The sequence below is a fragment of the Carassius carassius genome, chromosome 50 (assembly GCF_963082965.1).
Source record: "Carassius carassius chromosome 50, fCarCar2.1, whole genome shotgun sequence".
NCBI lineage: Eukaryota > Metazoa > Chordata > Actinopteri > Cypriniformes > Cyprinidae > Carassius > Carassius carassius.
Genome location: NC_081804.1, coordinates 16,627,680 through 16,652,115, shown reverse-complemented (window position 1 = coordinate 16,652,115; position 24,436 = coordinate 16,627,680). Strand labels below are relative to the sequence as shown.

Below are 24,436 nucleotides of genomic sequence, written 5' to 3'. Positions count from 1 at the left end.
ATCTTCAGTCTGGACTCCACAAATGGTCAGATTGAAAACTGTTCCATAATCTGCTCCATTTCCACTGAATCTAGATGGGGTTATAGTATGAATGTATGTTATACACAAGCTAAATAAGTCAGTAATTAAGACACAGATGAAACTAATCCATAACAAGAGGATAATTAAAAAACTGTGTAATTCAGGAAACAAAAACTAAATACAAGGAGTGTGAACACAGATGCAACAGAAATAAACGAATATCAACATTAGACTCTCTAATATCTATGGAGATGTGAAGATTCTACTGGCCCACACACTTTTGGGACCACCAGAGATCTGTTTTATTAGCAGTAATAGTAGTAGTTGTAATGCAATAGAAATTATAAATGTATCTACCAAAGAGTTACAAATAAAAAAATCCAGCTTATTTCTGCATTTCCGGCAATTTATTTATTTATTTTTCGAAAAGGATACACATCTAGACCACAGAAAATCTCTGTTCATGGTATTTAAACACTCAATTCTATGTTTCTATGTTTCAGTCTCAGCTTATGATGTATGACGTGGGCACAGTGACCAGTGTTTTGTTTTGCTCTCTCCTCTGCGCTTCCGTGTTCATCACCAGAGCTCCGGCTGTGACTGAATCTTACGTCATAAGTTGAGACTCTCTTGTGAATGCTTGTACAAAAGTTTGCAGACATTTTTCTTACACAAATGAATTGCTTTGCATCAGAAGGCATTGATTAACCCCCCAGAGCCATGTAGACTTCTTTTAAAATGGATGAGTGAAATTCTTTGGACTTCAAATTTTGGGCTACTATCCAATCCCATTTAAAAGCATGGATTAACCTTGACATTATTTAATATAACTCTTACTGTATTCGTCTGAAAGAACTATCCCTTTAAGAGCAGATTCTTGTCAGAAGACTCTTATAAACAGGAAAAATTGGTATAACGAACACAGGCCCTTTTCAGCATTTTTGTACACTTTAGGCCATGTCCCAATACACTTTTGCTAGTTTAACAATGAGAAAAAAAATGGTCTGGGCACCGGGCACATGGTCTAAAAGCATTGTACCTGTTCTCTTAATGAGTCAAGGATGTGTTTTGGGTATAAAGAGAAATAAACCAATCAGAGTCTCATCTCCCATTCCCTTAAAAAAAAGCCAGTTGCGGTTTGGCTATTTACATGGTGTGTTTTTCACCTGCCTATAGTCACATATTTATAACATTCCCTATTAATAAATAAAAAAATCTGCATCATTGATTTTAGACCAGGTTTTAGTTGGTATTTTCAGACCAGAATGTCCATGGGCAAACATATAGGTGCAAGTGGCGCTATTTAGACAATGCTGGATAGGAAAAGATAACTGCGTTGGGATGAAACTAGCAAAAAACACTTGCATCGCACCTGGCATTGCATTTCTCTGGGTGTATGATAGGATCCATTATGTTATAAAGCTGCAGTATCTCTCAGCTGTATCAGTGCAGTCACTGTGACCCTAACTCAATGAAGTTTTTGCACGACTCTTTATCACTGTGTTGACACATATTTACTATTAATGTTGTGTTCACTCTGACAGAAATAATCTCCTGTATCTTCTGTCTGGACTCTACTGATGGTGAAAGTAAAATCACTTCCAGAGTAAGATTCGCTGCCGCTGAATCTAGATGGAGTTCCTGACTGCAGTGTTTATGTGATAAATGAGGAGTTTAGGAGCTTCTCCAGGTTTCTGCTGATACCAGGCTAAGCCATTACTGGATATTCTGACATCTATATTACACTCTATTGTAGCTGTTTGACCCTGTTGGACAGTTTTAACTTTAAGTTGAGTTAAAGTGACTACCCTGGATTCTGAGGAAGAGAACATAAAACAATTAGTATTTAAAACTACTATGCTTTTACTAAATTTAATAACAACACCACAAATGAAGTGTGTTATTTTGCTGTCTTTATGGTTTACCTTGCATAAAAGCTGCAATGGCCCAGATGAAGATGATGATGTTGTTCATTGTTGTTTTGTCTTGTCTTGTTCTGTTCTGCTCTCAGTCATGAAGTGTTAAACTCACAGCACTATAAACTCTCTCAGAGCACTGAAGCATGTTTTGATAATGCAAAGAAGTGGGCAGGATTTACAACAGCTTTGCTTCTAACAAACTAATTTATATTATATACCAGGGTTACTCAAATATAAACTTGAAAGGTCCACTTACCAATTTTCCAATCAGTCCGAGTTCCAGAAACGTGACCGTCAAATTCCAAATACAGAACTCCAACAAAAAAAAAAGGCATTCCCCAAAACTGAAAGTTGTTTAAACTTGGGCATAAAAGGTGTTAGGGCCAGGCGGAGGCACTGATGTAAGTGTTCATTGGTGAGTGTGCTGCGGTAAGCGTCTTTCACCATGTTCATGGTTGAAAAGGCAGATTCACAGCAGTATGTTGAGGGAAACATTGTGAGAATCTGAAGGGCCATCTTTTGCAGCTTTTCTTGGAGCTCAATTAGCTCTGTTTGCAGAGAAGCAGCATTGGCCCATGGGAAGACTTTCATGACTTCAGCTGTGAATTCTGCAACATTTTTGACAAGAAATGGATTTTCAATGCACAACAAGACTTGTTTTGCCAGAGGGAAATCTTCAAAGTGAGTTTGGACATTTTTAATCAGCTTTTCCAGGAATTCAGCATATTTGTGATGGTGATGTTTTCCTGCAGTCTGATCCAAAAGTCTTGGAAAGTGAAGCAGGTCCTGCTATAAGTCACATTTGAAGAATTCCAGCTTCCTCTGGAAAGCACGGACAGCTGACATGAGGTCGCACACTGTGCTGTTTTTGCCCTGGAGCTTTATATTAAGGTCATTGAGATGGGAAGTAATGTCAGTTAGAAAAGCAACAACTTACATGTCTTCTTCATTCTTCATGAAATCCACAAACGGTTTGGCTTTTGCAATCTTCTGATTCAATAGAAATGTCTCCAGCTCTTTCCGCAGTGTCCAAAATCGCTCCAGTACCTTGCCTTTACTAAGCCACCAGACATTGTTGTGAAGGAACAAATCATCAAATGTTGCATTCACCTCTATTAAAAATGAGCAGAGGATGCTCTTAGATAGTTGACAAGTTTCATGACTGTTGTCATTACTTCTGAATACTTTTCTCCAGGACTGGCACACGAAACCATCTGGTGAATTATGCAGTGGTATGCCATGAGGTCAGGGTGGTGAGCTCTCAAGCGTGACACTAATCCCCTCTCTCTCCCAATCATACATGGTGCACCATCAGTAGCAATGGAAACAACATGCTTCAGGTCTATCTCTCTATCTCTAAGCATCTGTGTCATTGCTTCATAAATGTCATCCCCCTTGTGTGTACTTAGAGGTTTGTGTGACCCAAAACATCTTCATGAAATTCTCCCTTTTCTTCATCAAAAAAATCTGACAAAGACCACGAGTTGTGCATTGTCTGTGTTGTCTGTGGATTCATCCACAGCCAATGAAATGAATTTGGCTTTTTTAATGGCAAAGCTTAGTTGTTCAAGCAAATCATCAGCAAGTATTTCAGTTCGTCTTGCACCAGTGGAATCAGAACAGGGTATTTGTCTTATTTTCTGGATTATTTCATTGAGTGCCTTCAAACAGAGCAGTCACCACTTCACTCATACACTCCTTGACTATTTCAGCATCAGAGAAGGATTTCTTGTGTTTTCCCAGGACCCATGCTACTCTTAGTGAGGTTTCTGTTGCCCGCTCCTGTTGTGTGGCTGATCTAACTATAACACTGCTTGTAGCTTCATAGGATGATTTCCGGGTTTTTATTTTTATGGTCCTTACCTCTGTGTTCTGAGGGTAATTTTGTTCAAAATGTGCATGCTTGGTTTCATAATGGCGTTTTACGTTACCACTTTTGATGATTGCTACCGTCTCGGTGCAGATTAAACACATTGGTTTTCTGCTTCCCGTGGGGAGCATGAATGCATATTTTTCTTTCTTGATAGAGTGGGTATTACTGTTACCATGGCACAGTATGATTTTTTCTATATATATATATATGTCATATCAAGGATTGTATATATATATATATATATATATATATATATATATATATATATATATATATATATATATATAGCACACACTCGCTGAATTAAAATCAGAATTTATTCAATCCTTTTCATTTTCACATTTCATTTTAAACAATGTCTAACTGTGACATATAAACGATCATCTACTGAGTATGTGTATTTAACACCCCTGGGGTTGTTTTAAGTGTAATTAATTAAGTCGTCTTTTCAGTGCAAACAAAAATGTTTTTATTATTATGTTAAAAATAATTAATGTACAAGATTAGACATAAAATCAAGAGTCTTGAGACAGATGTATACATTTCAACATTTATTAAACAAATGGACAAATAGGCGACTTTAAAGCATATACCAGATGTGTAGAGGTTAATTAGTTGCATTCATTAAGTGTTGCACAGAAACATAAAATAGTTAATAAAACACAACATCCTCAAATGTACCTAGACATGAACAAATATGAAGTGTAGATTTGAGTTGTGTAGCATCCATGAATGATGTTCCTCGTTGTCCCATCGGCGAGCAGGTACGGCTGTGTGGTCTCTTCTCTGCAATCAAGCTGTTCTTGTTAGTGCCTGCAGATAAAAGACAAAAGTAACAGTCAAGGTCAGCTCTCCAACTGATTTTATTTATATTAATTGTGTTTTTCATAAACCACCCATCTGGCAATATTTTGAGGCAGACAATAGGTAGTGACAGAAATGTCCAAATGTACCTTTTTGAAGATGTTTTTCAGCTTGACAGGATGACATTTTTCCAGGTCCCTTGCAGCCTTGTGATGACCAATGGATGCAATATCGCTGTCCCATTCTAGATAACAGATATGACAAAATCAGTAAAAAAATTAAATAAATGCATGAACACAGACTAAAGTTACAGCAAAATACAGCAAAAATATAGATATTCTTATTCTGAAATATAGTCTATCCTTAGACAATCGGTTTCTTCCTCCTTTACAGCTGATTCAGAGGTCAGTTGGGTCCTTGAAGGTCTTGGGAGCAATAGGAACTTGGCTTCTTGAAAAGAAAGAAAAAAACTATGACAACAACAAAACAACAATTAATGACAACGTACCTCTCAGGAACCATTCTGATCAGTTGATTGTGTAGACACACAGTGGCTCTATTCACAACCTGGCATTAGCACACATCTTAGGTGACACACATGGCCATATTCTTTTATTACAGGGTTCGTTAAAAATAAACATTTCATCAGTTTACTCAGCCTTTTGTTATCTTTGTAACACAACTGAAGATATTTTAATAGAATAGAAGATTTCTGTCCCTTAACTACCACTTTAATACTTCATAAAGAGATCGAATCCATAAAGAGAAGTAATTTATATCTATCATGTGGTTTAGTCCAAATTTTCTGTTTATGTTCACTGATAAATGTTTAAAAAAAGTAATTCTGTTCATTGTAAAGTGATAGAGTCTCTTCAGAAAATTTGGTCTAAATCGCTCAATTCATTTGGATAAGTTTTATGATCTCTTTATGAACTTCTTGAAGTATTAAAGTGGTAGTTGTGTAGACTGTCGGTGTAAGGAAATTATCTCATTCAAAATATCTTCATTTGTGTTTTGAAAATGAATGCAAGTTTTGCAGGTTTGGAATCACAGAGATTGAGAAATTTTGACAATTTTTCAATTTTTGGGTCAACTTACCATTTTCTTTTTGCAGTTTGATATCTTAAATTAGTAATTAGTAAATTCCAGGTGTGAACATAAACTCAAATTGTGTGCCTGCCCAGTTAAACATTCATTTTTTTTATATTCATTTGTGCATTTTAAACTTCTACTGCACACAGAATAACATATAAATGAGACAGAGTCACACTTCTGGCGTCATCTTCAGCATTCTGCTCCATTCTTGAAGGGCTTCCATCACTCACACTCAGAGTCATCATACTCACACTGCAGAAGTCTGGGACAATTCTATTGAAAAAGGATTAAAAAAACACTTATTTCAGTTATTTAAATAAGTAAATGTGGTGAAACAATTTTGATTACCCCTAATTATGAGTATGATGAGAACTGTCTATAAAACGGGTGTCAAATCATAAACTTTATTATTATTATTATTTTATATAGCATTCTAGGGTCAATTAAATGAAACATTGTGCAATATTCACATGGAGGCCTGAAACTATTTAAGTATTTATTTAATCTGATGATTAAATACATTTGTATTTTACAACTTTTAATTAAGTATTACATTTGTACATAATTTTAATGAGTAACATGAGTAATACGACATCTTAAAATGAACAGTGTACTACATTACTTGTTAAGAATTTATCTATTTATTATTTATAATGTGAAAAGAAACTATAGATAGATTCAGACATATTTCTCCATTAACACGTAACCTCGTATATCTGGAAGCATTTGGGACATTATTTAACCCAAAATAGGATGCCATATGAATTGATAAAGTGCATGCTAGCTTTGCCAGTGAACACCAAAGGAAACTGAAAGACTGACAGATTTACAGTTTCACCTAATTTACCTTTAACTCGCTTTCCTACGCAGCCCGGCACGTCACATGTAGGAGAAAAACAAACAATCCGTGGCGACGGTTTTGCAATCCGTCCTATCGGTTTATAAATCGTACTCACGAATTCTTAAACTGTTCCCTCGGTTTAACAAACCGTGCCGGTTTATGTATGGAAGCATATGAGTAGCATTATTCAATTTGGGATGTAATATTCAAAATGACAATGCAATATGTAAAATGACAATGCATTTCTGTATTTACATTTACATTTTCCAATACATTTGTGCAACGTTTGGTGCAAAATGAAAATTAAATAACACAATTTTCATTTGCCATTTCATACACCAGTTTTAATATGTAAAATGAATACTAATTGTAACGCTTTATAAGTTGCAAAATTAAAATGAAAATGTATTACAGAAATGATTAGATGTGTATAACATGTTCAAGCTAAAATTGTGGCAAAATGATAATTTAAATGCTATTTTTCTTAAATGCATTAACACTCACAGTCAAGACACTTACGATTGCATTTTCATTCAATGTCCCGCAATGAATGTAGCAAAATTCAATGAGCACATTGAAAATGCATTCTGAGCCGATCACGTCTCCGCCCCTTCCCGCCATGTCAATCACTGCGTGAACAAGGCGGGGCTTGCAGAAGGTCACAGACTCAAATCTCAAGAAAAGGATTCAAGTGAGAGAACATGGCCAAGACAGTTGGTCCGTGTACGTTTTGATCATTTCGGTTTATGGCTTCAATATTTAATTCGCACTTGTGGGCGGAGCTGAAATGCTGCTTTCATCTGATTGGTCGAATCGCTCCACCTTCAGCTCGGTCTTTCGATTCTTTCAGGCAGAATAAGAGTCAGTGCGAGTGAAGCACTGTAATGTCTGAAACTACACTCACTGTTAATTAGCATAATATTTGAATCAGATGTAGCTGGGCACATAATTCGTGCTGCTGAGACCTGCAAATTATTTCTAGGTTGTAGTATTGCATGAATATTGTCCCACTGATAAATACACTGCAAATAGTTCTCTCTCCTTGGATAAAAGTGAAGTGGAAATAAAAATCAATAATAGACTGAACAGTTCCATATCTGTAACATTTACCACTCTCATATTTTAAGTCATAAGGCACTAGGTATGTGTGTGTGACATTAATAAATAATTGTAAAAATTAATATAGTTACATTTCTAAATAAAAATAATAAAATTAGCTCTGTGCTGCTCAGTGCTCCTGTAGCCTACCCCAGAGCGCCCTCTCGCGGCTGTAGACGCTAATGTTTTCTCTTGGTTCTGAATAAATGCTACTTATATATGTTTTTTTCCTCGTCATGACGTATTTTTGGACTGATGCAACTTATACCGAAAAATACGGGTAACATTATTATTATTATTTATTATGAGAGTAATTGACACAGACTAGAACTTTAATGTTTCACCAAATTCAGCTCAGATCTTCACACTCGTCTGACTCGTGTTGCTGTATAACTGGCCAGACTTACCTTACCAAAAAAATCCTATTTAATTTTATTTCATAAATTTAACTATATTTATTTCCACTTCACTGTTATCCAATGAGACAGAACTATTTGCACTGTTTTCATCAGTGGGACAATATTTATACAATACAGTATACAACCTAGAAATAATTTAACGGGGTCTCTTGCAAGTCGCAGCAGCACGAATTATGTGCCCAGCTACATCTGATTAAAATATTATGCTAATTAACAGTGAGTGTAGTTTCAGACATTACAGTGCTTCACTCGCACTGACTCTTATTCTGCCTGAAAGAATGAAAAGACCGAGCTGAAGGTTGAGCGATTCGACCAATCAGATGAAAGCAGCGTTTCAGCTCCGCCCACAAGTGCGAATGAAATATTGAAGCCATAAACCGAAATGATCAAAACGTACACGGAACAACTGTATTGTCCATGTTCTCTCACTTGAATCCTTTTCTTGAGATTTGAGTCTCTTGACCTTCTGCAAGCCCCGCCTTGTTCACGCAGTGATTGACATGGCACGAGGGGGCAGACACGTGATTGGCTCGGAAAAAATGGTGTATGAAATGGCAAATGAAAATTATGTAATTTAATTTTCATTTTAATTTTGCACCAAACGTTGCACAAATGTATTGGAAAATTTAAATGTAAATACAGAAATGCATTGTCATTTTACATATTGCATTGTCATTTTGCATATTACATTCCAAATTGAATAATGCTACCCATATGCTTCCATATTTATGAACTGACAGGATGGATTGCAAACCGTCGCCACGGACTGTATTTTCTTCTCCTACAGGTGACGTGCCGGGCTGCAGATATGAAATGACAGACATGATATTCAGCGCTGAGAACAAGCAACGCAAGACAGTGGCGAATAGAAGTTTTTAAACGTGCTCTAGTCTCAGAGTTTTGCTTTAGATAACGTCAGTCAAATGACTGGTAAATGATCCTCGTTATAGGAGCGCTCTGTCTGCAGAGGCGAGACACACACTTCAACACGGTGTTATGAGTCAGAAAACAACGAATTTGTTATTAGCGCGTAAAGAAATACCGCACTCAATGCTTTCAAAAACAAATACACTTACCATTTGATGAATTCTTTCATTTGAGTAGAAAACCTACCGAATGTAAAGTTAGCAGCTTCAGTCTTCGGCGCCAGACTCCAGTAACCCCAGGCCTAGGCAGGAACAGAGGCGAGAGGACGTGTCAACGGACTAAAATAAAAGAACCGTAAAGCATAAATGAAAAAAAAGTTATTCCAAAAAGTTATTTTACACGTAAGGTTAATCACCTTTTTTGAGGAAACCGAATGATGAGAAACTTTAAATCTTCTGTAACTTACATCTCTGCACCTCACGATCATCATTAAACCTGACAAAAACACATGCAGTTAGTAATTTCTAAATGTGTTCACCATCAATCATATTAGTAAAATTATAAACAAAAATGTTTTTTCAGTGTACTTTTATCAAGGGAAAAACAATCCAACTTACCGTCTCGGTCGCTCGAGGAAAGAATGTCATCGTCGTCTCGCGAGGCAGCCGTTACTGAGGGGCGGAGTCCAGACAATTCGGCGATTTTTTTGTTCCGCACTTTTAGTGTAAAAGTGAAATTACACCATATAACAACACTGAACATGATTACTATTTAACACTGTAGATTTTTAATTAAACTCTTTGGCAATTAATGACTTTTAACACTGCAAATACTACACTGCTGATTTTACTGAAAGCCCTGTAAGAACCATGCTATGATTTCGTCTCTGCCAAAAGAAAGACCGGGAACTGGACGTTCTTTTCAAATGAAAATCAAGCAGCCAATCAGGGCTGGCTCTTGATATTGTACCTTAACCTTAAAAAATAAATGGTACATAGATGTACCTTTTAATGCTTGGGAACATATATGTACCTTTTTGACGCTCAAAAACGTACATATATGTACCTTGAGGTCCAATAATAAGCCTTATGGGGTACATTAGTATAGATTGTACCTTGGGGGACAGAAATGGACCCCTACTGTACCCCTATTTCTGACAGTGTAGTGTCCATAAGTGGACCTTATAAAAGAGTTTAATTGGATAGTAAAGGCAAGTCCTAATTCATAATTAGTATTATCAACGTGAATGTTTACAACAATTAGCACTTTATTAAAGGTAACCAATAGGTCTGAGAGGAAATCTGTAAATTATTTAAGGTGGTCTATACACAGTGTTGGGGAGTAACTAGTTACATGTAACGGCGTTACGTAATTTAATTACAAAATTATTGTAACTGTAATTAGTTACAGTTACCACGAAAAAATGAGTAATTAAATTACAGTTACTTATGAAATTTTTAACGATTACAAAGGGGATTACATTTGAATATTTACACACATCCACATACTGATTTAACTGATTTCTTTCCCAAATTGCACTGACTACTTTGAGACATACCGCCCTGATAATTTCCGGGATGCGGAAACACAGTCTGGTTCGTAGAATCCAGTCATAAAAACGGAATGCCTAACGGACGGAATATCCCACATTTTGGATGACTAAATCAAAAGTAGGTCAGTACACTTAAATCAAAACATGACATGGACTAGTGTCTGTGAATATTAAGCCCCAAAAATGCAATACATGACTTGCACGTTCTGCGTGTCTGTGGAAATCAGGCGCGGACTGGACACCGGGAGAACCGGGACAATTCCCGGTGGCCTGGCAGCCGATTTTGCCCCACTATTTAATATAATTATTGTATAATTGCCTGCCGAATGTACTAAAGCGATCATTTGCGAATCCGCCATTTGATGATTAAATCTCTAATAAGTCACGAATTGTTTTTAGTCATGACTCGCGCGCTCTCCGCGCCTCCGCCCAACGGTTTGGATCAGACTCAGAGTAATCAATGCGAGAGAGAGAGAGAGAGAGAGAGAGAGAGAGAGAGAGAGAGAGAGAGACAGAGAGAGAGAGAGACAGAGAGAGAGAGAGACAGAGAGAGAGAGACAGAGAGAGAGAGAGAGTAGAGTGGACTGGGGAAGCGCACAGCTGGAGCAGAAAAGCAGAACTAGGCCTACTGTTCAGGGTTTCAGGTCAGTTTCATCTGTAAAGATGCTTTTTTGTCTTTGTTTTTTTATTTATTTAATCAAGCAGCAGCACGTTGCTCACCAGTCATCACTCAAAATACTATATAAAGGACATCATTATTATCAGCTGTAATGTTACAGTAGGAATTTAGCTGAAAAAATTCCGATTTTTTTATAGGTTTAGGGGGAGCTACGAACAACACAACCCTTACGAAAATTTACATTTTATTATTTAACTATAAATCCAGAGAAAATGGTTACTATTGTTTAAATGTGGTAACCAAAAATGTAAAATTATTTTACAAATGTATTTATTTAAAAATAAATACAAATCCATTTGCAAAAAAAACAAAAAAAACAAAACAAGGTTATTTTACTTTTATATAGGCTAATAAAAGCATGGTAATTTTTTGTAAGGGAAAAACATGACTCGTGTACAGTATTAGGATTTTTCTATAAAGATATTGTTGTAGAGTATTGTATTGTAAAGTATAATTTTTTTGTACAATCTTGAGTATTAAAGTCACGAGAGAGATGGATAACAGGGCAAAATAAAGAGACTGAAGAGAAAAATGGAAGTGAAGGTGCAGTTCAGGAGAGAACTTTTAATTATTTTTCATGTCCCCAAATTAAAGATTTAAACCTTTTTTATGTCAGGTCCATACAAAAAAATAGTTTTGTCCATGAATTTGTTTGTATGAGTTTGAATTTTCCAGTCTGAATTTTTTTCCCAGTCCACCCCTCCTGTAAATGAATGGCAAATACATGGTTTCATTTACTACACATTGGCCTGAAGCTCGCAGTGTTTTCAACCTCTGCCCCCTCAGCATAGGAGTACACGAGCACATAAACATAGTTTCTAGAACTGCTTTGTGTCAGTTAATGTGCATTTTACTTATTTTGAGAAAACTATCATCATATACAGGGACAGCAGTTTAAAAAAAACACCAATGTTTCAGTTTAGTACAAAGAATACGTCACATGCTTATTAGATAACTGTATTTAAGTTGATGTATATGCTTTTATTTATTATTCTTTAATTTTCACAAATTTAGAAAAGTAATCAAAAAGTACTCAAAAGTAATTAGTTACATTACTTTAATAAAGTAATTGAAAAAGTTACACTACTATTACATTTTAAACAGGGTAACTTGTAATCTGTAACCTATTACATTTCCAAAGTAACCTTCCCAACACTGTCTATACACAGTAGCCAGAGCAAGAGATACTATAGATTTCTTCTGCATATCTGACAGTGCAACATTAAGCTTGTATATATATATATATTAGTGGTGGGCCGTTATCGGCGTTAACGTGCTGCGTTATATATATATATATATATATATATATTGAAAAAAAAACATTTGAGATCAGGGTGTAAATGTATCTTTCTGTATTATAAAGAGTTTAAATCTCTTTTATTCATGTTGTGTTAATAATACAGTGCTTTATAAACTAAAAAAAAACATAAAAATAAAAATGTACATTTAGAAATTCAGTTGATTTAGTTGTTTCTACTTCTGAATATAATTTGTATTCACATAAACTCTCTTTGAAATTTAGTTACATTTTGAAAAATAATGAGCTTAATCTCTCACTTAAGTAAAATAATACGTTTGGATATAAAAACTACTGACATTAAAGCAGTCAGTGCCTTAAAATATTTAGTTTAATTTATGACCATTATAATTCACGCTATATCAGCTTTAGTGATGTTGAATAAGATTAATGATGGGATTGTTGTGATTTTTAACTGCATCTCACACGTCTGCTGCTGAAAGTCATGTTGAAATGATGTGAATGCTGCAGGGCAGAAGAGTGCTGGAGCTGCAGTGTGTTTTCTTTGTGTTTGTGAATGTGTTGTGTTTGTCTCCTGCAGCTGGTCCCACAGTGAAGCCCTCAGTGTCTCTGCTGCCGCCCTCTTCTCTGCAGATCTCTGGAGCCTCGTTCCACAAGAGTCGCTGTTAGACGCTCGCAGTGCTGATGTTTCTCCAGTGAGCGCTGCTCTCTCCTGAAGATGAACGTATCTGAGTGTCCTGTGTCAGGCAGGATTCACATGAGTCTAGTGCTGCAGCTGTAGTCATTTACAACTCAATACTGAAAGAGAGCTCTAGTGTCAAAGCACTGGCTGATCTTTCAATCTGCTGTGTTTGCTGCAACATTCAATAAAGCTTCTCAACAAACTCCATTTGTGTCTGACAACATCATTCAACTAACAGATGAAGATGCATGTAGTGTTTGTCCAGGTGTTTTTCAGAAGCTCGATCAGTAGCAGTAAATCTAGTCAAATAAAGCTCTTGGGGTTTGAACATGGTCTCTGGAGACAGAGTTGCTCTATTCTGAGAAGATCACAATCACTCCACACTCACAATGTAAATGAGATTTTCAGCTCACACTCCCAGTGTCTCTGTTTGATTGGTTACATGATCTGAACTGAAACAGACCATTTTCACTTCGGCACAAAGACAAAATCACCCTTGATAGGTAACTTAGAAAATATATATGAATATGTCATATCTCATAGAAATCCATGATGCCTAATCAATAATCATTTGTTCTGACTCTAACAGTCATTAAATAATCACACTCACCGCTTTCAGAGGTAGTCATTATATGACCATCAAACAAAGTGTTGTGAGTCAGTTCTCTCTCTGTTATACCTAATGATTCTGTGTCAATACTAAAATGCAATTTATTATTGTGTAAAAAAAAAAAAAACACGAGATTTTATGTCATATTATTAAATTGAAACTGAAATTACATGGGGAAATCTACCAAAGTGTAAATAAACATTGACATTATCAACTAGGAAACTAAGGTAATTAATGTTTTTTTTGTTTTTAACAAAGGTAACTTTTGGCTGCATTTCATTGTATTTATTACTTGTCAAGGCACATAGATGTTGGTGTTTTTTTTTTTTTTTTTTTTTACACAACAGAAAACAGAAAAAAAGGAAGCCGGAAAAGAACATAACAGCAGTGACACACTTGATGTTTACAGTATAACAGCGACACTTATTGGCAAATTATTATATTACAACATGTAGGTTGTCAGTAATTTATTTGCTTTAAGGCTAATTATGTTAGAATATAAATCTTTCTGTAGGTCAAATGGAAAGCATCACATCCAGACAGCAGAAGTGACTGAATACAGTCTGTTCAGTTTGATTTACAGGGAACATATAATACAAATAAAACATGATGATCATATTAAAACACTGGCTCATTATCCTCAGAAACACAAGATTGATGTTTATTGTAATGATATTGCTTTATTAGTGTTTGTTCACTGATCAGTGTTGTGTGTGATTATGTTTATGAGCAGCTGTAGTATCTCTCAGCTGTATCAGTGCAGTCACTGTGACTCTGACTGACGGAGGTTTTTGACTCTTTATCACTGTGTGAACACCCAGTTATTATTCATATAGTTAATAGCCATACATTAATAACCTGATGTATCTTCAGTCTGGACTCCACTGATGGTCAGAGAGAAATCAGTTCCATAATCAGCTCCATTTCCACTGAATATAGATGGGGTTCCAGTATGAAGGGTTTTGATACTGTAAACTAAAAGTTTAGGAGCTTCTCCAGGTTTCTGTGGGTACCAGGAGACAGACGATTTACAATTTCCATCTGACTGGCATCCAATGGAGTTACAGGTCAGACTGACTGTTTGTCCGTTCTGAACATGTTTCTCTGTTGGAGTCTGAATTACAGTCACCTGTCCTGCAGAACCTGAAGAACAATTGAAAGGCATGAAATTGAAATAAATGTAAAATGATTTTCTAACTGCATGAATTAAAGTTCTTACCTTGAAAATACATCCATAAGATCAAAATCAAGATGATGAATGTCATTGTAGTCATTGTGTCTGTTATTATGATAAACATTGTCAGTCATGAAGTGTTAAACTCAAAACCCTATAAAAACTCTCAGAGCACTGAAGCATGTGCTGACAAAGCAAAGTGACTCTGGCTATTTAAATCATTCACCTGAAGACTGTTAATCACTCACAAACTCATTTTCCAAAAAATGTATTGATATACGTTAAACTATTATACAAAAATTTCTCACGGTTAACAAAATATTTATATTATTGATTTAGTCATTAATGTTTTGTCAGGTCATTAAACACTTTTTATTGTTTATTCCACTGTGACATTATTAGTTCTTGTAATAAACCTGCAGCAGAGCTTTGGTTTAAATGTCTGTTAATGCTTTAGATTTGTCACAATTACCAGCTGGAGTGACCATGAGCTCCACCAGAGGGCACTCCACCCAGACTCATGGCACAATTTCACAGACTACATTTCCCATAATCCTTTGACAGACTCGTCATCACTTATTGCATTCACATGTGTCTTGTTACCTATATCTGTCTCACCCTATTTAATGACTGGTTTGTCACTCACACTTTGCTCAGTGCTGTCTAGCGTGTAGCATGTCCTGAGCTGTGTCCGAAATCGCTCACTCATTCACTAATCCCTAATATAGTGTATGGCAGTTGAGTTCACTATATCAGAAAGGAGTGAACAAATAAGTGAATGGATTCGGACAGTGATGTATACACTGTGTGGGAGACTTGGAGCTGTTGCAAAAAAACATTGTCATATGTACTTTTATATTACATGTACCTTATTTTAGAAAATAATATTAATAGCAATAATACTCAAACTGACTTTATATTGCAATTATACATACCTCCACATCAGCCTTGTGGTTTCATCGATGGTATATAATGATTTTTTTTGTATTACCTTTATGTTCATAATCATTAAATGCTATTAAAATACTGAGAACAAAAATAAACACACATTAACACAAGTTCATAATTTTATGTATTTATTATTTTTAGTATCTTGACACTCGCTCAAGCAGCATTTTGAGCTCAGATAAGATGTTTGTAAAGTGCCCTCAGACAACCATAAATTTTACATCAGAATGAATATGCTACTGTAATTAACGAAAAATTTTTAATTATCCACCAAATTATCATCATTTTTGTAAGTTAACAACAATGCCACCTCAGTTAATTATTAAAATAGTAAACTGAGTTATAACCTACTTAACATATTTTAGTATAAATAATGTATGAAATTTTTTTTAAACAGAAATAATAAAGATGTTTATTATGCCGCAACGCTGGTTCTCCGCATTGGATTGTAGGAAATACTGCTTCAGATAAGAATGAATTGTGGGTAAAAGTGGCGGATGGGAATTAAGGGAATTAAGTCATTCAATCAGAATTCGGAGAGCACTACAAAATGGCTGACAGCCGATATAGTGCACTATATAGTGGATAGGGAGCGGTTTCGGACACAGCTATAGTTTCCTTGTTTTTTTCAGTGTTTCCCTGGTTCCTTGTTTTTCCTTACCTGTGTTTTGTCTTGGACTGTTTATTTGGTTTCTTATCGTTTTCTGCCTGCCCTGACCTTCGCCTTTTTGTCTCATCCTGGATGTACCTGTTTTCTGTTGTTTGACCCTGCCTGTTTACCTCTTTGGAATAAAGCCTGCACTGAAATTCCCTCAAACATTATGCAATCTGTTGTAAAGTAACAGTACTAATTTAGCTGACAAACATTTAGATTTTTTTATAAAAGGTTTAGAGGGAGCTAGGAAAGACAACAACTAACCCTTATGAAAATTAACCATGCTTTTACTACAAATAAAACCAAAACCATACTACAGTACGTCGAAGACGCTATGGGAAAAACTCCTTTTTTTTCTCCTGAACTGAAACCTTATTCAATCACGCAGATAAACTGCATGTCCATTGGTTTATACAGTGTTATAGAAACAAACCAATGGCTTGGCAGTGGTGATGCACAAATCTATGGCAGCAAAGCCCGCACAAATGGGTAGGGGCTCTGGCTATGTATTGGCTCTTCGACACATGAATTCAGATTTCTTCTCCTTCAGCGATGACGTCACAACTCTTCGCTGATCTCCGCTGAACTGCTCGCCATTGACACGCCTCACACTGGAATGTGACTGCCAGTTCCCGCTGCAGATACATCGCTTCCCTGCGGCCATCTGGCAAAAGAGAGAAAGAGAAAAAAAGCTAGCCAGCAAGGAAAAAAAAAGGCGGAGCAGAGGATTAAAGCGACAGGATGAGAGTGAGCTCATGCGGGCTCAGCCCCTGCGTTCCTCACTTTCTCCGCCCAGAAGGGATTTTCTCCCCCCGTCCTTTTCATTCAACCTGACCAATATCCCTCGGCTGCCACAAGTGATTTGGTTTTGTATGTAGTTTGGGTTTGGACATCATCGCCCCCTCGATGATGTCCAAACCCAGCCGCACAAAACTCGTGATGGACACCAAACTCATCTGCGTTCTCTCCAGGGTAGTGCTGGGGCTGGTCTGGAATGCTCTCCTCCAGAGGAACCATCCCGTAGCCATCTGGACGAGTAGTTTCTGCTGGGGTGCCAACAAGTCCCTCTTCAGAGAACCTCACCGTTCTTCCCAGAGGTCCACGATGAGCTCACCACATCGTGGCCCACCCCCTACACTGTGCATACTTCATCTTCCTTCGCCCTCACCTCGAAGGCGGAGGAAGAGAGAGGATACGAGCGACTGCCACCGCTGGACGAGTCTGTGGCCATGCATCTCTGCCCACCCACGGCCATTGGATGGAAAGCCAAAGCCAACCATCGGTCCAAACCCTGCCGTACGACATCAGTGTTCGCCGGGCGTGCTTATTCGTCGGCAGGACAAGCAGCCACGGCACTCCACTCCATGGCATTGCTACAAACTTCTAGCCACCACCAATGAGTCTGGCCCAGACGTCGCAATACTCAGGGAACTGAGAAGCACAATGGACTTGGAACTGTGTGCTACCAAGAGCACTGCCCAGGCCATATGGTACTCGATGGCTTACCTGGTCATCTTGGAGCACAACTTGTGGCTAAACCTCACAGAGATCAAAGACGCTGACAGAGCCAATCTCCCCCAGCGGCCTCCAATATTGACAAAAAACATTCATTCCAAATTAACATCTTTCCCTCACTCTTTGACATTTAGTTTCCACAATTTTAAACATTCCTGAAACTTCAGTAGTTTTAAGATTAGGCATATACAGTCATGGCCAAAAGTTTTAAGAATTACATAAATATGAGTTTTCAAATAGTTTGCTGCTAAACTGCTTTTGGATGTTTGTTTCAGTTGTTTCTGTGATGTACTGAAATATAAATACAAGCACTTCATACGTTTCAAAGGCTTTTATCAACAATTACATTACATTTATGCAAAGAGTCAGTATTTGCAGTGTTGGCCCTTCTTTTTCAGGACCTCTGCAAATCGACTGGGCATGCTCTCAATCAACTTCTGGGCCAAATCCTGACTGATAGCAACCCATTCTTTCATAATCACTTCTTGGAGTTTGTCAGAATTAGTGGGTTTTTGTTTGTCCACCCGCCTCTTCAGGATTGACCACAGGTTCTCAATGGGATTAAGATCTGGGGAGTTTCCAGGCCATGGACCCAAAATGTCAACATTCGGGTCCCCGAGCCACTTAGTTATCACTTTTGCCTTATGGCACGGTGCTCCATCGTGCTGGAAAATGCATTGTTCTTCACCAAACTGTTGTTGGATTGTTGGAAGAAGTTGTTGTTGGAGGGTGTTTTGGTACCATTCTTTATTCATGGCTGTGTTTTTGGGCAGAATTGTGAGTGAGCCCACTCCCTTGGATGAGAAGCAACCCCACACATGAACCCGCTCACCTTTTCTTCTCCGGACAAGCCTTTTTCCAGATGCCCCAAACAATCGGAAAGGGGCTTCATCGGAGAATATGACTTTGCCCCAGTCAATGTCACCTTTATTTATATAGCGCTTTAAACAAAATACATTGCGTCAAAGCAACTGAACAACATTCATTAGGAAAACAGTGTCAATAATGCAAAAATGATAGTTAAAGGCAGTTCATCATTGGATTCAGGTATGTCATCTCTGTTCAGTTAAATAGTGTCTGTGCATTTATTTGCAATCAAGTCAACGATATCGCTGTAGATGAAGTGTCCCCAACTAAGCAAGCCAGAGGCGACAGCGGCAAGGAACCGAAACTCCATCGGTGATAGAATGGAGAAAAACCTTGGGAGAAACAAGGCTCAGTTGCGGGGCCAGTTCTCCTCTGACCAGACGAAACCAGTAGTTCAATTCCAGGCTGCAGCAAAGTCAGATTGTGCAGAAGAATCATCTGTTTCCTGTGGTCTTGTCCTGGTGCTCCTCTGAGACAAGGTCTTTACAGGGGATCTGTATCTGGGGCTCTAGTTGTCCTGGTCTCCACTGTCTTTCAGGGATGTAGAGGTCCTTTCTAGGTGCTGATCCAGCATCTGGTCTGGATACGTACTGGATCCGGGTGACTGCAGTGACCCTCTGATCTGGACACAGACTGGATCTGGTGGCCACGTTGACCTCGGAACAAGAGAGAAACAGACAAATATTAGCGTAGATGCCATTCTTCTAATGATGTAGCAAGTACATAGGGTGTTATGGGAAGTGTTTCCGGTTCCGGTTTACCTAATTAATGCAGCCTTAAAATCCTTTAACGGATTTGGATAATAAAAGCATATTAGTATGTTATGTGTATGCCAGGTTAAAGAGATGGGTCTTTAATCTAGATTTAAACTGCAAGAGTGTGTCTGCCTCCCGAACAATGTTAGGTAGGTTATTCCAGAGTTTGGGCGCCAAATAGGAAAAGGATCTGCCGCCTGCAGTTGATTTTGATATTCTAGGTATTATCAAATTGCCTGAGTTTTGAGAATGTAGCGGACGTAGAGGATTATAATGTAAAAGGAGCTCATTCAAATACTGAGGTGCTAAACCATTCAGGGCTTTATAAGTAATAAGCAATATTTTAAAATCTATGCGATGCTTGATAGGGAGCCAGTGCAATGTTGACAGGACCGGGCTAATATGGTCATACTTCCTGGTTCTAGTAAGAACTCTTGCTGCTGCATTTTGGACTAGCTGTAGTTTGTTTACTAAGCGTGCAGAACAACCACCCAATAAAGCATTACAATAATCTAACCTTGAGGTCATAAATGCATGGATTAACATTTCTGCATTTGACATTGAGAGCATAGGCCGTAATTTATATATATTTTTGAGATGGAAAAATGCAGTTTTACAAATGCTAGAAATGTGGCCTTCTAAGGAAAGATTGCGATCAAATAGCACACCTAGGTTCCTAACTGATGACGAAGAATTGACAGAGCAACCATCAAGTCGTAGACAGTGTTCAAGTTTATTACAAGCAGAGTTTTTAGGTCCTATAATTAACACCTCTGTTTTTTCAGAATTTAGCAGTAAGACATTACTCGTCATCCAGTTTTTTATATCGACTATGCATTCCATTAGTTTTTCAAATTGGTGTGTTTTGAGAGGCTTAATAACAGCCAGTTTGAAGGTTTTGGGGACATATCCTAATGACAATGAGGAATTAATAATAGTCAGAAGAGGATCTATGACTTCTGGAAGCACCTCTTTTAGGAGCTTAGATGGTATAGTGTCAGGAGAAAGCAGGCTGGATTCAGGTGCGGGTAAACTCAAGGCTTTATTCACAAAGCGGAGACAGAGAAGAAAGAGTCACGCTCCACAGGTTTCACTCGCAGTGACAGGATGAACAGCAGATGAGTCACGTTTCATAGGATTCACTCGTAGTGACAGGATGAACAGCAGATGAGTCACGTTTCACAGGATTCACTCGTAGTGACAGGATGAACAGCTGAAGCTACTAGGAGCTCTGGGCTTGTAAGAACTAGAGCAGAAAAATAAGCCAAACACACTGGAGCCTGAGGACAAGACACGACAGGGTGAGTACAAAGAACTGCTAGATGATCGGAGCTATTGGAACGAATAACAACAGTCTGACAATAGACAGAGAAACACAGGGAATAATAAAGGGGAAAAAATTAGAAGGACATAGAGAACAGGTGGCGAGCAATTATGGTTAACAACGGGGAACAAGGGAGGCGGGGAAAACACAAACAGGCAGACGTGGTGAGCTGTCACCATCCCAACACACACACCCACACCAAAAAGACAGGTGATTAGCCCGGAGACCCGACAGTACCCCCCCTCCCAGGAGCGTCACCTGGCGCTCTAGGAAGGGGCCTACCTCGATGCCGCCGGAAGTCCTCAATCAACGAACGGTCCAGAATGTCCCGGGACGGCACCCAACACCTCTCCTCTGGACCATACCCCTCCCAGTCCACAAGATACTGAAACCCCCTGCCGCGGCGCCGCTCATCGAGTAACCTCTTAACCGTATAGGTAGGAGATCCATCCACAAGACGAGGGGGTGGGGGGGTGGGGCGACTGCAAGCAGGATTAAGGGGGGAAGAGAACACAGGCTTGACCCTGGAAACATGAAACACCGGGTGAACCCGACCAAGAGTAGGAGGGAGCTTGAGCCTGATCGCCACCGGACTAACCACCTTGGTGATGCGGAAAGGCCCAATGAATCTGGGTGCCAGCTTACGAGAAGGCGTCCGGAGAGGCAGATCCTTGGTAGAGAGCCAAACCCGTTGACCACACACATAGGTAGGAGGAGAGGACCGGCGACGATCAGCTGCAGCCTTGGTTCTGTCAGAGGCTTGGACCAAAATCCTCCTGACTCTCTCCCAGGTGCGACGGCAGCGCTGGACGAAAGCCAGGGCGGATGGAACCGCTGCGTCGGGTTCCTGTGATGGGAACAGAGGTGGATTATAACCAACAGCACACTCAAAAGGGGACATACCTGACGCGGCCGCAGGAAGGGTGTTATGGGCGTATTCTGCCCAGGAGAGCTGCTGACACCAGGAACTCGGATTGTTGGATGCTAGACAGCGGAGCATTCTTCCTAGATCCTGGTTGGCCCGCTCACACTGCCCATTGGTCTGAGGATGAAAACCAGATGACAGACTAGCAGAGGCCCCAATCTGTCTACAAAATTCCCTCCAGAACCGGGAGACGAACTGGGGACCCCTATCAGAAACCACATCCACCGGTAACCCGTGGAGACGGAAGACGTGATCCACCACCAGTTGGGCGGTCTCCCGGGCGGAGGGTAGCTTGGGCAGGGGAATAAAATGAACCGCTTTGGAAAAGCGATCCACCACCGTGAGAATTACAGTGTTTCCCTTCGACGGAGGAAGCCCAGAGACGAAATCAAGGGCAATGTGTGACCAAGGACGGGAAGGGATAGGGAGAGGATGCAGTAGACCATCAGGAGGGCGATTGACAGGCTTACTTTGGGCACATGTGGGGCAGGCCAACACAAACTGTCTAACATCTGCGGCCATAGTAGGCCACCAAAAACGCTGTCGGATGGCAGACAACGTTCTCCGAATACCTGGATGGCAGACTAACCTGGATGAGTGACCCCACTCAAGGACCTCAGAGCGCAGGGCAGCCGGCACCAGCAACCTGCCCGCCGGACACTCTCCCGGCACCTGCACCCCTCGACCGGCCTCCTCAACTCGCTGCTCGATACCCCACGAAAGAGCCCCGACCACCACCCCCTCAGGAAGGATGGCCTCGGCCGCAAACTCCCCCCCCCGGAGCACCGAACAGGCGAGAGAGGGCATCAGGCTTGGTGTTCTTTGATCCCGGCCGGTACGAGAGGGTGAAACTGAATCTGGCAAAGAAGAGCGGCGCCGCGGCAGGGGGTTTCAGTATCTTGTGGACTGGGAGGGGTATGGTCCAGAGGAGAGGTGTTGGGTGCCGTCCCGGGACATTCTGGACCGTTCGTTGATTGAGGACTTCCGGCGGCATCGAGGTAGGCCCCTTCCTAGAGCGCCAGGTGACGCTCCTGGGAGGGGGGGTACTGTCGGGTCTCGGGGCTAATCACCTGTCTTTTTGGTGTGGGTGTGTGTGTTGGGATGGTGACAGCTCACCACGTCTGCCTGTTTGTGTTTTCCCCGCCTCCCTTGTCGCAGTATAGACACGCCCCCGACAACAGACGCTCCTGCTTCTGCCGTGGTGTAAGCCGTAGACGACCCAACTGCATGGGCTCCTCCTCCGAGGGCTGTCGGCTGGCTAAACTGGCTGAAGAGAACTCTAGGTGGTGCCACGGGGCGGGTGTTTGCCGTTGTTTGCGGCGCCGGCTGAGACGACCCTCAATGCGGAGCGCGAGACTAATGAGCCAATCCAATTCCCGCGGGAGCTCTATGGCCGCGAGCTCATCCGAAATGGCGAAATCCAACCCCTCAAGAAAACGAGCGCGCAGCGCGCTCTCATTCCAGCCGCATGCCGCAGCTAAAGTCTGGAACTGGATAGCATAGTCAGTCACGGAGCTCCTCCCCTGAGACAGTCGTGATAACTGGGCCGCCGCCTCGTCACCCTGAGCAGAGCGATCAAACAATTTGGCCATCTCTTGACTGAAAACCGCGAAAGTGGCACAACAGGGAGCCCGCGATCTCCAAACGGCGATACCCCATTCGCGGGCACGGCCCGAGAGGAGTGTAAGGACGTAAGCCACCTTGGTCTCTTCATTAGCGTAACGCCGGGGCTGCAGAGAAAACACCAGCGAGCATTGGGAGAGAAACGCTTGACAGGCGTTAGGATCGCCATCGTAGACCGGTGGATTGTTGGCATGGGGTTCGGACTCGTGTGACATACCGGTGTGAGGAACGGGACCCCGGCTCGTTGCCTCTTGCTGAAGATCGTCCACCCGTGTGAGGAGTTCGGAGACTCGGGCACTGAGAACTTCCACATCCAGCGCGGTGGTGTTGAGCTGAGTGGCATGCTGCCCGATCAACACTCCCTGTTGAGCGAGAGCCGCGCGAAGCGGACCAGATCCCGCTGAATCCATAATATGGTCAGACTGTTCTGTCAGGAGAAAGCAGGCTGGATTCAGGTGCGGGTAAACTCAAGGCTTTATTCACAAAGCGGAGACAGAGAAGAAAGAGTCACGCTCCACAGGTTTCACTCGCAGTGACAGGATGAACAGCAGATGAGTCACGTTTCATAGGATTCACTCGTAGTGACAGGATGAACAGCAGATGAGTCACGTTTCACAGGATTCACTCGTAGTGACAGGATGAACAGCTGAAGCTACTAGGAGCTCTGGGCTTGTAAGAACTAGAGCAGAGAAATAAGCCAAACACACTGGAGCCTGAGGACAAGACACGACAGGGTGAGTACAAAGAACTGCTAGATGATCGGAGCTATTGGAACGAATAACAACAGTCTGACAATAGACAGAGAAACACAGGGAATAATAAAGGGGAAAAAATTAGAAGGACATAGAGAACAGGTGGCGAGCAATTATGGTTAACAACGGGGAACAAGGGAGGCGGGGAAAACACAAACAGGCAGACGTGGTGAGCTGTCA

At 40.2% G+C, this 24,436-nt stretch overlaps 1 gene segment (V, D, J or C); it reads right to left on the bottom strand.

Moving 5' to 3' along the window:
- LOC132133603 (immunoglobulin kappa variable 1-8-like) overlaps nt 1–14,996 on the bottom strand; it is a 141,965-nt gene extending 126,969 nt beyond the window's left edge. The window contains 1 exon segment of the V gene segment in view: nt 14,938–14,996. Within this exon segment, the coding sequence occupies nt 14,938–14,992 (55 nt within the window).
- Nucleotides 14,997–24,436: the final 9,440 nt, after the last annotated feature.